The sequence below is a fragment of the Acinonyx jubatus genome, chromosome B3 (genome assembly GCF_027475565.1).
Source record: "Acinonyx jubatus isolate Ajub_Pintada_27869175 chromosome B3, VMU_Ajub_asm_v1.0, whole genome shotgun sequence".
NCBI classification, from domain to species: domain Eukaryota; kingdom Metazoa; phylum Chordata; class Mammalia; order Carnivora; family Felidae; genus Acinonyx; species Acinonyx jubatus.
Genome location: NC_069386.1, coordinates 1,038,802 through 1,052,695, shown reverse-complemented (window position 1 = coordinate 1,052,695; position 13,894 = coordinate 1,038,802). Strand labels below are relative to the sequence as shown.

Below are 13,894 nucleotides of genomic sequence, written 5' to 3'. Positions count from 1 at the left end.
CTTTGCCAGGTTTTAACTGGGAGGGGCATGAGGGAGGTTCTGGGAGGCTTCTGGGTGTCTGAGTGTCCTGTGTGTTTGTTTTTTTTTTTTTAATCTGGGTGCTCATTACATGGACGGTTTCAATTTATGAAAAATCACCAAGTTGGACACTTCTGATATGCATAAAACTGAACACTTACAATTTACACATCAAATGAAATCTCACCGCAAGATATCTTGTAATTTTTCAGTTTATTTTTGATTATATTTGGAGAGGCAGATTTTCTATGATAGCTTCCAATCAACCATTGTACATTAACCAAATTTTACACAAGCCACTTGAAAAAAGATCTAAAAATGTGCTTAGTTATTGGTATTATATAACGTTGATCAAGCACCAAGAGTGTGCTAACAGCTGTACAGAGCAAACATAGAAAAGGTTGACAGTCCCCGCCTTCAAAAATACCCACTGCTCCCCGAGTCTCGCACATAGAACTTAAAAGTCACACCCTTTTATTCATAAGGCATAAATAAGGAAGTCTGTCGCAGTTTTCATTGTTCATCAATAAATATCTAATACCCTTTCCCCAATTATCCCAACAATTACTAATATCTTTGCCTTTAAATACAAATCTCTGTAGTACAATATACAGTATATACTGATTTGGTATTCACACGATGGACCATGATGTTCTTGCAAGTTGGTTATAATATGAAGCATGTTGAATTTCAACATTCACAAATTGCTACACCTCTTAACAGAATCATTTACTGTTGGCAGTACTTTTCCGTTGTTTAAAAAAAACGAGGTGCCGTCGCTCGTACACTGATAAACTGTAAACAAAAACAGCACTGCCTCGATTCCGATAAGGGCATCGGGACTCACGGCACATCAGAGCAGCGAGCGTCGGCACATCTACTAAAGTGGCCTGGCAGGTAGCAATCGCGTAGCCCCATGCCCTAAAATACTAACGCGCGACGGTCAGCTAGTAATGGTGATACAGAGGAACGTGCTTTGACCGTATCTGCAGTTTAAAGAAGGGGGTGGTGGCGTAAAATATCCGAAAACCAAGCCGGGAGACATTTTTTTGCTTTTCTGCAAGGCTGTGTTCGAAGCAAATTCAGACTAGAAGAGAGGAATATGATTATTCTGAATTTAATGACTGGCTGAGGGTATCTGATTTCAGGACAATCCCTTAAGTGAGAACATCTGATTGTTCACTTTTCAAAAGCAAGAGAAACGAAGTGAATTTTGATAGTGTATGATTCTAGGCGCCAGGCATGGGAAATCGTACTTCCTGTGAATGCGCCGGAGACGATGGTACAAGGTGACGGCCGCTACGGGAGTCAGGCCAGTCCACACGGGATGAGGAGAAGTCTCCTTCCCAGCCAGACTCTGGTCTTGCCCCGCTCTGCAAGTACAGGGATGGGGGAGGGGGGACGGCTAGAGTGAGGGGGTCCGGGGAAAGAAGGCTGTCACAAGCATGGGGTCAGGAGAGAGAAAAGACCCAGCCGTGAACTCCACCTTCTCTAGATCCCAAGGCTCCGAGCATCTGTCAGCTTCAAGCTGTGGCAAAGATCCCTAACTTGGTACCACACTCCAAGCGATAAAGCTGGGGACAACCCGTCCCCACTGGGGCCATCGGGTTCCCCAGGGGCATCACCAGCCCTGGGTGTTTCTTCTCCGTCATGTGGCGATGATGTCGAGTTGAATTTTAAAGCCACATTAGACGGAGGGCCAGACGAGATTTCTCTGCTACCTCCTCAGACGGGAAAAGGGGAGAAGAAAATTCTACAGAGTCCCTTCTCTTCCGCACACGGGGTGGGGCTTATGGTCACACACCCTGCCTCGGTAGCTAGACGCGTGGCTCAAGCAGGGCCCGTTAGGAAGAGGCGATGGCAGTTTGGGCCATCCGCCATGGTCCTACCTGGCAAGGACAGCAGGGGTTGGGCTTGGACAAGGTTTTTCTCATCCCTGGTTGGTGCATCTCCACTTCTCTGCACATCATGGAGCAAGAGGTTGGGAGCTACCTATCTCTGATGCTCTCGTGGCTTAATCTGTGATAAGGGGGACCGTGTCACGGAGCCGTCCTGCACGGCAGGAGAGCGGATAGGGTAGCTCCCAACTCTTACAGGTGGGAACCCACTATCCCCCTTGAGGGTGAAACAACCTTATTTAATGTCCCCAACCCAGAACAGAGCACCAGAAGACGAAAATTCTGACAATAGACAGTAACGTATGTATATATATATATTTTTTCATTTTCAACGATAAACCCTCAGTTCTGCATACTAAGGCTTAAGTTTCAGTCACCTAGTTGAAAGTCCACAGATAAACAGGAGAATAAAAACAGTGACATAAAGGCCCCTAAACATGAAGGCTCACTACAGACAAAAGCATCCGTCCCTTAGTTGTTCACAGCGTGAAATGTTCCGACTGCCCCGTGTGGGGAAACGTAGACCTCGACAGAGCAAGCTGAGAGTCATTCGAAGGTCTTGGGAACGGATGCTGGATCCTACTGCTTTCAAATCTGAGACGCTCCCCAAACCCCTCTTTCAGGAATTTATTGTACCGTCCAGAGTGCTTTTTCCTACTCTCAACATTTGTTCATAACCCACCTTGTTCTCAGAAGAATTAAGGTAGCGAGTTTCTGCCAATCATTGTTCTTTGACCCTGTACCAAGACATTAGAGTCAAACGCTGAAAAGGATTCTCTCCGTGTAATTATGTCAAAGCACCATTCAACAGGTGGAAACTGGGATCAAATTCTGATCAAATTACAACAGCTTCCTGTACGCTGGAGAAACCTTGCTCTCAAGTTATTTAACAAAGAAGGACAATCAACCAAAACTGGTGTTCAGATAGACATACACAGATAGATACGTAAATGGTTAAATAGAGATTTTTTTTTTTTTTTTTTGCGCTGCTGACAAGTATTTGGAACTCTGGAGTTGGTGCTGCGTTGTGGAGAACACCTCCGCGCCTTTATCGTATGACTGACAAGCTTTCAAGATCCTGTGAAAGCCACCGGAAGTGGTTTTGTGGCACATAGAAACCACGGTCCGCAGTTAGAATGTCAAAGTTTCTACCTCGTCTCTACTCCTCAAGGCACAAGGACACGTTCCAAACTCTCCGACTCACGTGTGAGAAGCAGAGTGCCCGGTACCACCAGGAGACAGAAGACCAAGGAGCACATGGGAGACCGCGTGGGTGGCCGTGATTTTCCAGTACTGACCTTACGGTGTTGGTGAGCAGCTCTCCCCACACGCCGGGGTGCGGACAGGAAGAGCTCCCGGCCCGGGTCCCTCAGCCTCGTACGCAGAGGGAGCACACTCCATGCTATGCCTGACTCGGCAGGTGAGCTCCTCCCTACGCCGTGCGCAGGAGAAAGACCCAGAATGTTCCATGAAGATCTGCAACGAGGATCATAATGGTGACCGAAGGGCAAGATTGAAAAGTCGTAGTCCTTGCTGCGAGTCAGCAGAGAAGTAGCATCCTCTGGGGACACACAACCTGTGACTTCACCTGCAACGCAACATTAAGGAAAACAGAACTCATCCAGCTCTCTCCCTCCGCGGCCCCAGGCAGGCACGTAGCAAATATCTGCCGCGTAACATATTCCCCACCGCGAGACTTCAATAAAATGGAAAGAATCCAATTAAATTTTTTTTTTTTGCTTGGAATTCAATTTGCATGTTCTGCTCGTCCGTTACATTCTTTTGGTAGGAAAAGATATTGCACTTCTAACAACGCATCCGAGCGTCACTGAGTCAAAGCCAATGGGAGGGTAGGTCTCTCTAGAACGCACACTTCCTGAAGCGCATCTTGCCCACCGGCAGAAAGCCTCAGCGGCTGCGTCTCTACCCCAGCGAGCGGTCGCCACACGGCCCTGAGACCTCACGCCACAGAGGGAGAGCCGGCGGCCGCCAGCCGTGCACGGCGGGGCGGCCCTGGGCTCAGGATTTCATCGTGCAGATGGGCACGACAACCACGAGGATGACCGTGCACGCGGCAGCGGCGACCAGAGCGGCGATCTTGCAGACCTTGGCTCGTCTGAACTCCGCTTCCTTACGCTTCAGTAACGAGTCGTAGCCCGGGGTATAAACATCCTCCATCCAGTATTCTAAGTTGTTTGGGTTTAAGGACTCCTGCGTCTAGAAGCAACGACAAGACGTTAGGGACACGGGAAGTACTTGAAAGCAGGTCCCAGAGCGCCTGACTCGTCCGCAGCCCGGGACCACCGCGACATCCGCCATGCCAGCCCCGCCTGACAAGGGCCACCGAGGCCTCGGGCTCCTACACACCACGACTACACCTGCCCCGTCCTTGCTGCCTGAGTCCACGGGTCTGACACGGGGAAACCATGGGTCTTCTCGCTGTGAGCAAGCAAATCAGGGCCGAGACAAATGGGGCTCAACACCAGGGGTCTGCGGCCACGAGCGGGCCGGCCCGGCCTTGGGACAACCAGGGAACCTCAGTGACAGGGATGCTCCCCTACCGGCCCTAAGAACAGAGCCCTTTGAGGCAGGGCTCTCTCGTGGCTCTGATTCCGTTCCCCGATCCACACAAAAGCATCTACTGAGAAATCAAAGTCCTGTCCCAGACGAGCAGCTCACACACAATCTAAAATATGGTCAGGCCGCTGCTCGGAGTCCCGGTCCACAGGGCCGTGCAGACGGTCCGAGAGCCACGGGCTGCGTCCGCGATGGCAGGCCCGCGCTGACCTCGGTCTCCCGTGTCCTGAGATTGACGCAGCGTCTGTAGGAGAAACACCACAGTTCTCCTAAACTGCCCGTGGACCCTGCTCCCCAATGATGCGCTAATCAGTTCCTGTAACAGGGCGGAGGGGGGAGCAGTGTTCTCCCCCTCCGGCAAGAGCTTTTAATAACGTAGCGTCACGCGAAAGCAAACACAGAAATCCCAAGCGAGGTCACCTGAATCTCTGAAACACAAACAAAGGTATCCATTCTGGAGATTTTCTCGGCTTGTTTAATGCTCAAAACGCGCACGTTAAAGTCGCTCGGACACACGCACGAGATCACAAAACACATCCTTTGAAACCTGTTTGAAAACCGCACTGTAGCATGTTTTAGGGGGATGTTGGTGATTCTGACCTGTGTTACTCACTGGCCCGTCCTTCCAGACGCGCCTCTGATATTTGTCACCTGGCTCTGGGGACAGAGCAGCCTGGCCCCATGGACGCACGCCAGGTGGGCCCGGTCAGTGGACGGGATGCTTTCCCAATTCCCTCCAGGCGTCTGCTCCGGAGCCCTGGGTCTCGGTGGGTTTCAGAAACAGCTCCCTTCCCTCGGCCTCAGATCCCAGGGCGACGACATCTGTCACTGGTGCTGGTGCCCAGATGCCCCCCGGGCTCTCACCCTGCCCATCACACCGTGACAGCCCCTCCCTGACAGTCCCTCCCTTCCTGGGTCTTCGTGAGTGACGGGACTCTCTCAGGAACAGAAAGTCTGTCAGGGGGCTGGGTCTCTGCGGGAGCCCCCACTACCGCGTCCTCTGCTAGAGTCCCAGGGGCCCCGGCCTCCCCCAGCTGCCCGCTCCCGCCATTAGGACGAACACCCGTCTTCAGGCTCCAGCCAGGGCTCCCTCCCCCCAAAGTCTGCCCTCCACGGGCACTTGCAATGTGTGGCTCGGCCACGAAAGCCCTTCAGCCATCTCACGGACACCGGATGGGAGAGGGGGATCCGGGACGGGTAATCTCATGGGCAGACTGGTCTGCCACGGTGAGCGGCCACCTGCGAGGGTTGGACGGCTGAACAGCAGCCCTCCCCCCCCCAACTCTGCACCTTCAAGACGGGCCCGGTCGCCTCTGCCTCCCAGGCTTGTCACGGCGGGAGGCCTGGAGCCAACCAAGCCCACCCTGCATGGCGGGTTCTGTCTCAAACAGAAGGAAGTCGGCTTCCTTTCACGGTCACGTACACCTTACAGGCCGGGACTCAGCCTGCAGAATAAACTATTTTTTATTAGCTTTCCTGATAACTTCAGGCTCTAAGGACAACAAACAGCGGTGATACCACAGTTTCCAGGGCCAGGGGCCAGGGTGGCTTGTTACCAGGCCCCCAGACCCTTGGAATGACAACAGGGCCCCCCCTTTGCTCCCGCCCCCGAGCGGGCGACCTCACACCCAGACACACGGGGCCCCGGAGATCGTCCAGATGGCCCAGCTGTCCTGACATCACCTGAGTTTCCGAAAAGGAACGAGAACGAGTCAGGCCGCGCCTCCCGGCAACCCCTCCCCTCCTGCTTTGTGCAAAGGGCGCTCCCTCCTTGGCTCGACCTTAAGTGAAGTCACCAAAGCTCTCTAGTCTGAAGGCCTGCTGTTATTTCGGGCAATTTTGGGTTTATACTTATAAACGTGGCACGTTAACATGTCATGCATCTGTAGGGGCAAAAAGTCACCTGTGCCTGGGAACGGCCCCCTCCCCCAACTTCAAGAAGCTGTTTCAGGGCCCCCCGGGCAGCTCAGTCGGTTAAGGGCCGACTCTCGGTTTCGGCTCAGGTGATGACCTCACAGTCTGTGAGTTCGAGCCCCGTGGTGGGTTCCGTGCTGACAGTGTGGAACCAGTTTGGGATTCTCTGTTTCCCTCTCTCTCTGCCCCTCCCCCCACCCCGCGTCTGTCTGTCTGTCTCTGTCTCTCAGAAATACATAAACGTTAAAATAAAGACGTTAGTCGATCTATGACTCGTTCGATTCATCTGATCCTTTCACGGTCGTGGACTAGTTGACCCAGGAACGCAGGGGGAGTGGCCCCCACCGCAAAGCCGCACAGGGCCCTCCTGCAGGGCATCCAAGCCCTGGCCCATGAGCAGGAGGAGGACAAGACAGGGAGAGGCCCGGAGGGACAGTGGACACAGCACACGCAGGGACACAGCGTGCAGGGGGTAAGAGGGGCGAGGGGGCTGTCACCACAAGCCCCACCGTTAGAGTCTAGCCAGGACTGCCCCTTCCCCTAACTGCCGTCACTCAGGTTCACTGTGGTCATTGCGGGGACACGCGGGCCCCCCGCTCTCTCGGCAGCCCAGGAGGAGGACCAGGGGCTGGGCTGGGTCCCGCACAGACTGAGGCTTGTCCGACCCGGGCCAGGCACTCGGCTCCCAGAACTGGCATCTCCTCGTCTGCAAGCCGCGGACCCTACAGTCCCCGCGCCCCGTGCTCACAGCCGCCCGGGAAAGAACACGCAGACCTGACTCGTTTCAGCATCACTTAGCTGGCCCCTGAAATCCTTTCTAGTGCCTGCTTCCCGCCGGGGACTTTCAGTGCCTTCTTCCCAAACCTTCTCACAGCGGCTCTGCAAGGGACATACGGGCATGACCAGTGCACGGCGTGGAGCGGGCAGAGGGGATGTCCCGGGTCCCTCCGCAGAGGAGCCCAGCGCTGGGGGAACCCGAGGTCTCTGCCCGCCACACCGCGCCCCCCGGTCCCCGCCACTGGCATCTCCCCCACAGCCCTCAACAGGCCAGGTCGCAAAGCTCATTCTGCAGGTGAGGACGGGATGCTTTCCCGTGGTGACACAGAGACACGGGCAGGCGCAGTGTGCACGGGACGAGGTGGGGCTGCCCACCGACGTGTGCCTGAACCCCAGCCCCTCGTGTGGTGGCCAGACTCGGGCCACGACTGCGTTCACCGAGCTCCCGGGGGTGGCTCTTACCTGGGACTGCTCCACATGGACACATAATCCATAGCTTGGCTCCCACAAATATGTTTATCCCACGTGCTACATGTGGAAGGAGAAATCGGCTGGTGTCTCGTGAAGCTCTGTCTCAGGTCTCGTGGGCAACGAACGAGGAGGATGTACACTCGCTACGGAGCCTTAAACGCACCGGTTTAAGCTACTCGGCGGCCAAAGTCAGTCAATCAACCCCGCGTTCCCACTGCCAAATGTTTGCAAGCAAATCAGCAAAGTAACGCTCCCCTTGTTAAAGCCTCGGCTCTACGGCTGATCAAGGTTCAGAATCCCGGGGCAGGGGCCCCGGGGCGCCGGATGGTGAGGTCCCTCCTGCATGGGCTGGGGTGTGGGGGGGGGCCTCCCCCCGCCGCCCGCGACCGCGCGAGACTCACCTGCAGGTCTAGGGCCGTCAGCTTGCCCTTGTCGCCCGCGTTCCTTGCGTACTCCTCGATGGTCCAGGAGGGCGGGCCCCGCTTCACCTCGGCCAGTTCTGTCAGCCGCATGTCTGCGTACAGGGGGTCATTCTTCATGTGCGCTTTGAGGGAGGCGGGGTAGGGGTGCGGGCTGAACACCTGCTCCACCAGGAAGCTGTCCTTGCACTGCTTGGGCAGTCGGTGCTGCGGGGGGACGCTGTATGGCCCGGCCGCCTGCAGAGGGGCACAGGGGAGGCCAGGAAAGTAGCACAGAGGCTGTGGGATTTCACGGCACAACCGGGCAGCCAGCGGCTTTCTACTGCGAGGCCCCGAGGGCGTCCGGGGAACAGAATGCGGGCATTTAGCACAGAATGAAGGTACGCCAGGAGTGGGGGCAAGTGTCCCGGAAAAGTGTGCAATGGGATGGCCCTCACGTGAGCTCAGGTAACAAGACCTCGCGGACCAAGCCCTGGTGGCGTCACTGCCGTTAGCAGCCCTCCTCGCGCAGGCACGGAGCGGAGCCCAGAGAGGCCCCGCCGAGCAGGGGCGAGGCCCCCACGGAGCAGGGGCACAGCTGCTGGGGGGCTCGGCTTCCAGCTGGGCTTCCGGGAGTCTCAGTCCCTCGTTTTTCCCAGTTTGTACCTGGTGACGAGGAGTAAGCACCGCGGGCCCTTCCCCTCGAGGCTCTTCTGACATCGGGCCACCCTGCCCTCCGGGAGGGAAGCAGCCTGAGGGCACACGCCGGGAGCCTCCGGTGGTGCTGAGACCCTCCGGGGAGCGGCCAGCTGGACAGCAGTGTGGGGTCCCGGCCCGGGGGACTCTGTTCTCCGTGAACCTGTCACACGGGGGTCTCACAGGGCCTCCGGGAAGCACTCGGTGACTGCCAAGCCTGGGTGGGCCCCCATCTCTGCACACTCTGCAGGCCCGTGACTGCCCGGCTCCCCGTCCGCCCGCCCCCTGGACGGCGAGGCCCGTAAAAGCGGGCACCTGTCGCTGTCCGCCTTTCTCCCCCTCTCTGCCAGATCGGACGGCCGAGCAGAGGGCCGCCCGCCCGTGTGTCAGAGGGGGTCGACACCAAAACACGAAGCCGTGTACGTGACGCGGAAAAGCCAGGGAAAACAGGGCAGGCAGGGAGGAGAGGGTGCGGGTGCCTGAGAGGGACGTGTGCGTGAGCGCGGGATGGGCCGCGAGGCGCGAGTGTGTGAGCGTGGGCCTGCACGTGGACCGGGCCGGCTGGCGCCACGCCGGCTCCCACAGCACGGGCTGCACGTGGCTGCACGAGAGCAGAGCAGTGGCCAGCACAGGCAGCAGGCCTCCCTGGGGTCGGACAAGATCACTTCCGGCGCCTGGGGGCTCAGTCGGTGGAGCGTCCGACTTTAGCTCAGACACTGCGGCTCAGGTCAGGATCTCACGGTCCGTGAGTTCGAGCCCCGCGTCGGGCTCCGTGCCGACAGCTCGGAGCCCAGAGCCCGTTTCGGATTCTGTGTCTCCCTCTCTCTCTGCCCCTCCCCTGCTCGTGCTCTGTCTCTTTCTCCCAAGAATAAATACACCTAAACAAAGATTAACACATATATATGTATCTACATATATGTATATAAATCACATCTTTTACCCTCTTTCCTCCGATTCTGGACACTGAAAACTTGCGTGGAAGCCAGCCTCCCGCGTGGCTTCGCGAGCCCGCAGCCCACACCGCCGTCACGCCCTCCCCGACACCGGCCCCTCCGAGCGCCTGCGGCCCGTCCCGCAGAATCAGGGCATCGGCTCTGGCCAGAAAGGGGCGAGGAGGGCCGCCGTGGGCGCCACTGGCCCGCGGCTCCCCGCGGCAGGGGACGCGAGCATCCGTGTACGCCCGCCCTGGCACCGACGGGGAGGTGTCGGCCCTCAAGATGCAAAGGCACCGAGGCTCCCGGGAAGAGTGAGCACACGGCTGCGATGGCAGACAGCCACGGGGCAGGGGAAACGGGCGTCGGGTGTCGGGGAGCTGCCGTCGGGGGCGGGGGGGCCATTTCCTGACTGGGGACTCACCGCCCGCTCCCTGCGCCCCGCTGTTTCAGGAGCAGTCATCCCTGGCTCGCCCGTGTCTCCCCCACACTCCCCGCTCCGCCACCCCTCCTGAATCCGAACCCCGCTCTCTCCCGTGGACAATACCAGGCACACGCTCTTTCCAGCTGGCGGACGGACCATCTGCCCGGGCCGTCCTCCCTGTCCTAACGCGGACAGTGCCCCAGATCTGGAAGGATAGCCAGGCTCCTCCGGGGATGCGCCCCGGGGCTGTCCCAGCGCGAGAGCCCCGATTGGCGGGCGCGGATTAAATTACCTCTTTGGATTTCTGGTGCCAGTCCTTACTCTCCCCGGGGCCCCTGTCCTTCACCTCCTCCTCACTGAGGCCCGCGCGGCTGGCGTAGGTGATGGTGCGCCAGTCTCTGGGCGAGTTGGAGGTGCTGGCGATTTTGGACTCCGTGGCACTGTTCTCCTCCGTCAGGGACCTCGAGGATGGCCTGGTGAAGAGGCTCTTTTTTAAGGCCTTGACGCGGAGGCTCTCGCTGTTGCTTCCGCTGGCCTCTGAGCAGCACCAGTCGGCTGCGTTCTCGGGTTTGGGTCCACGGGGGCCGCTGTGCCCACGAAACATCCGGGGAGAGGCGCTCTCGTCGGACGGAGCCTCGCTCGTCCAGGAATTCAGGTCGACCTGCACACCCGCCTTCTCGGGTTGCTGCATTTTCTGATCCAGCTTATTTAGCTTGCCCAGGACCTGCGAAATTTCCTCGCGGACACCCGACAGCGACTCAAGCTTCCGCTCGATTTCGCCGATCCTCAGCACCAGCCTGCACACACTGGTCTTCAGCTCCTCTTCGGAGCGGTGGCTGCTGCTTTCGGGCCGGCTGCCCTTTTCTCCTTTGCCACCGGGAAGCCCGTTGGTGATTTTGGTTACGCTGTGCTCCGGCGAACTGTCACAGTCCGACTTGTGAAGCTGAGACAAGGACCCTGTGCTGTTGTAGCAGGAGGACTGCATCACCCCCGTGGAGCCACTGATGCTCATGTCATCAAGAAATCGAAAAATGTCGCTGATGTCATCGCTGACGACCTCCGAGTCGTCGTCCGACTGCTTCATGGCGTGCCTGTCACTGTACTTGCTCTGTCCGGAGGCGCACAGGTCCTTGTACTTCTTGGGCTCCAACACGTGCTGCTCGGTCTGGGTGCCCACGCTGCTGGTGTCTGAGCTGAGCTGCGCCCCCGTGCAGCTAATGCTCTTGTCTTTGAACTTTCTGACCGGCTCGTGCTTCTCCAGGTCAACAGGGGAGGAGACCTCTTTAGGTTTGAGCCCATCTGGTTTTGCCGCGTAGCCCCCGGGAAGGACCTGCTGTGGGTCGCTTGGCGCGAGGTAAGTGGGCCGCCTGTCTGGGGCTGGGAAACTCGGGGTCTGGCTGCTGGGGTGTGGATATCGCAGCTTCTCCTCAGAGGGGTTTCTGTTTAGGAAGGACCGTTCAAAGTCAGGGACCTCCTCGGTGTTGAGGCTCCAGCTTTTGGCCGGCCAGGGGGTCTGCTTGCCCGGCCTCCCCGGGCAGCGCCTGGCTTCCTGCGCCCCCGTCACTGGGGTGGGCCCAAAATACGTGGAGGCCTGCAGGTCGTCCAAGCTCTCGTGTTTGGCCCGCCTCTTGTCAGGCACCGGGGAGTACGTGCGGTTCAGGTACTGGCTGTTGTAGGGCATCTCGAAGCTGTGGTTGAAGAAGGGTGTCCTGTGGGGCTCCTGGTGCCCCCGGGGCTCCCCACGCTCGACCTCTCCCTTGTTGGCGGGGCCAACCAGCGTGGGCGACACGGCCATCAGGTTGTGAAAATCCTCCTTAAAGATGTTCCTCTTCTGGACACAGGACTGGATGACAAAGGGCTCCGTGCTGCCACCCTGGCTCATGGGCAGGGAGTCCTGATCTGAGATGGGCTCGCTCTCAATGTTCATGGGGAAGTAGGTTCTCTGCATCTCACAGGGCTGGGGGCTGGCGATGGAGTAGGGCGCCAGCGCCTGCAGCCGGTCCAGGGAGGCCGCGCGGCTCTTCAGCTCCTTGCCGACGCCCAGCAGAAAGTTGGGCTCGGAGGCAGGCACGAACTGCGACGGGCGGTCCTTGGGGTCCACCTTCCGGCCGTGGGACGCCTGGCGGGCAGGGTAGCCCCGGCGGAAGGGCCTGTCGCCCAGCTCGCAGCCGAGGGGCTCGCACTGGGCCGCGGCACAGGCCTCCGCGTCCGACCCGCAGGGCTCGAAGGGCGCCTCCTTGTGGCGCCCCTTCTGCCGGCCCGTGGGCAGCTTGCCCTTGGCCGCGCCCCCGTTCATCTGGATCAGGTTGAATATGGTCACGACGTCCGCGGCCACCATGATCTTCTTCGACTGCTGGTTGTTCCCGGGGCACTTCATCTTGTCCTTGAACAGCGTGGCCGGGAAGTTGGGGTCCAGACAGGCCGTGTAGAAGAGGACGCTTCTCAGTTTGGCGAGCTGGGACAGGTCGAAGCGGGCACACAGGGACTTGCACAGATCCTGGTAGGAAACGGTGTTTTGCTTGCTGTCCAGCTCCTCCAAGATCTTCATCAGGAAGAGGGAAGTGTCCTGGTTGGTGTCCATGGCTGGGGACGTCAGAGCCTCGCGGCCGACGCTGAATGCTCCAGTCCGTTCTACAGTGACAACATCACAAAGTAGAGGGAGATCATAAACACCGGTGTAAACCAGGCCAGTTACGAACCACCTAGCGATGCACGAGGAGCTTTTTAATTTAAAAGTGTAGGGGCGCCTGGGTGGCTCAGTCGGTTGAGTGTCCGACTTCAGCTCGGGCCATGATCTCACAGTCTGTGAGTTCGAGCCCCGCGTCGGGCTCTGTGCTGACAGCTCGGAGCCCGGGGCCTGCTTCAGGTTCTGTGTCTCCCTCTCTCTCTGGCCCTCCCCCCATTCATGCTCTGTCTCTCTCTGTCTCAAAAATAAATAAACGTTAAAAAAAATTAAAAAAAAAAATAAAAGTGTATCAGCAGCTTCGGAAACATTCATAGCCTACAACTTTTAAGTCCCTTCCCAGGAACCCACCTTAAAGAAATTGTCGATGACCGTGATTTATGTACAAAGATGTTTGCTGTGATGGCGTCTATAACAGTGGAAAAATGAAGCATATTGAATGCCCAAATAACAAAGGAATGCGTACATAAGATATGTTATGATAAACAATGACTCTTTGAAGCAGTAAGATTAGATTAAAGCGCATCAACAAAAAGGAGCAAACTACCAGTACAGGCAACAGCGTGGACGGGGCTCACAGGCATTGTGCGTGAGTGAAAGAAGCCACGTGCGTGAGGACGCCACTTCAATGACGCTCGGGAAGACACGTCGGTGGTCGCGGGGGCTGGCGGACGGTGCTTCCCTGACTGTCTACATCTGTCAAAAGTCACGCAGCCGTGTGCTAACACGTGTGACTTTCACTACAGGTGAATTACACCTTCATTTAAAAATTACACACGGAAGACTTTTTAATGACAAAAAAAAATATGACACAATATTGAGCGAAAAAAATGAAAATTAGCCTGTATGTGTGAGAAGGTCTTCATTATACAAAGTGATATATTCTTGGAGATGACAATGAAAGAAATTAACGGACACTGAAATGTTAACAGTGGTTACGTTTGGATGGTAAATATGGACTTTTTTTTTCTGAACGGTAATCTTCGTTCCTCAGTATTTTATTATGCAAATTTTCAAACATAGAGCAAAGTCGAGAGAATTTTATAGCAAATACTCACACACTCGCCATCTGGATTCCACCATTAACATTTTACCGTATCTGGTTT

The 13,894-nt window shown here is 57.0% G+C and overlaps 2 protein-coding genes across 5 annotated transcripts in view; both read right to left on the bottom strand.

Moving 5' to 3' along the window:
• Window positions 1–212: 212 nt before the first annotated feature.
• MINAR1 (membrane integral NOTCH2 associated receptor 1) lies at window positions 213–12,686 on the bottom strand. Of its 4 annotated transcripts, XR_008298887.1 has the most exons (4): window positions 10,398–12,686; window positions 8,057–8,311; window positions 7,647–7,712; window positions 4,011–4,133 (listed from the first exon to the last, which is right to left on the bottom strand). XR_008298887.1 is itself a non-coding variant. In XM_027068281.2 (3 exons), the coding sequence occupies exons 1-3, from the start codon at window positions 12,684–12,686 to the stop codon at window positions 3,936–3,938; spliced, it is 2,742 nt and encodes a 913-aa protein (XP_026924082.2). In that variant the 3' UTR covers window positions 213–3,935. The 4 variants fall into 4 exon arrangements, 2 of the variants coding, with proteins under 2 accessions (XP_026924082.2, XP_053079417.1); XM_027068281.2 differs by lacking the exon at window positions 7,647–7,712 and having other exon boundaries at window positions 213–4,133; XR_008298886.1 differs by having other exon boundaries at window positions 7,647–8,311.
• TMED3 (transmembrane p24 trafficking protein 3) overlaps window positions 12,603–13,894 on the bottom strand; it is a 96,026-nt gene continuing 94,734 nt past the window's right edge. The window contains exon 3 of the mRNA XM_027068286.2: window positions 12,603–12,736. Coding sequence (XP_026924087.1) covers window positions 12,698–12,736 — 39 coding nt within the window. The 3' untranslated portion in view covers window positions 12,603–12,697. The remainder of the gene's footprint in view (window positions 12,737–13,894) is intronic.

What these genes read in the sequence shown, in the direction of transcription:
- MINAR1 (XM_027068281.2), bottom strand. Translation starts at nt 12,686, where the DNA reads ATGGACACCAACCAGGACACTTCCCTCTTCCTGATGAAGATCTTGGAG. An exon ending in GGCACCAGAAATCCAAAGAG is followed by an intron (nt 8,312 to 10,397) that starts GTAATTTAATCC and finishes GCCCCTCTGCAG; the next exon opens with GCGGCCGGGCCATACAGCGT. An exon ending in TGACGGCCCTAGACCTGCAG is followed by an intron (nt 4,134 to 8,056) that starts GTGAGTCTCGCG and finishes CGTTGCTTCTAG; the next exon opens with ACGCAGGAGTCCTTAAACCC.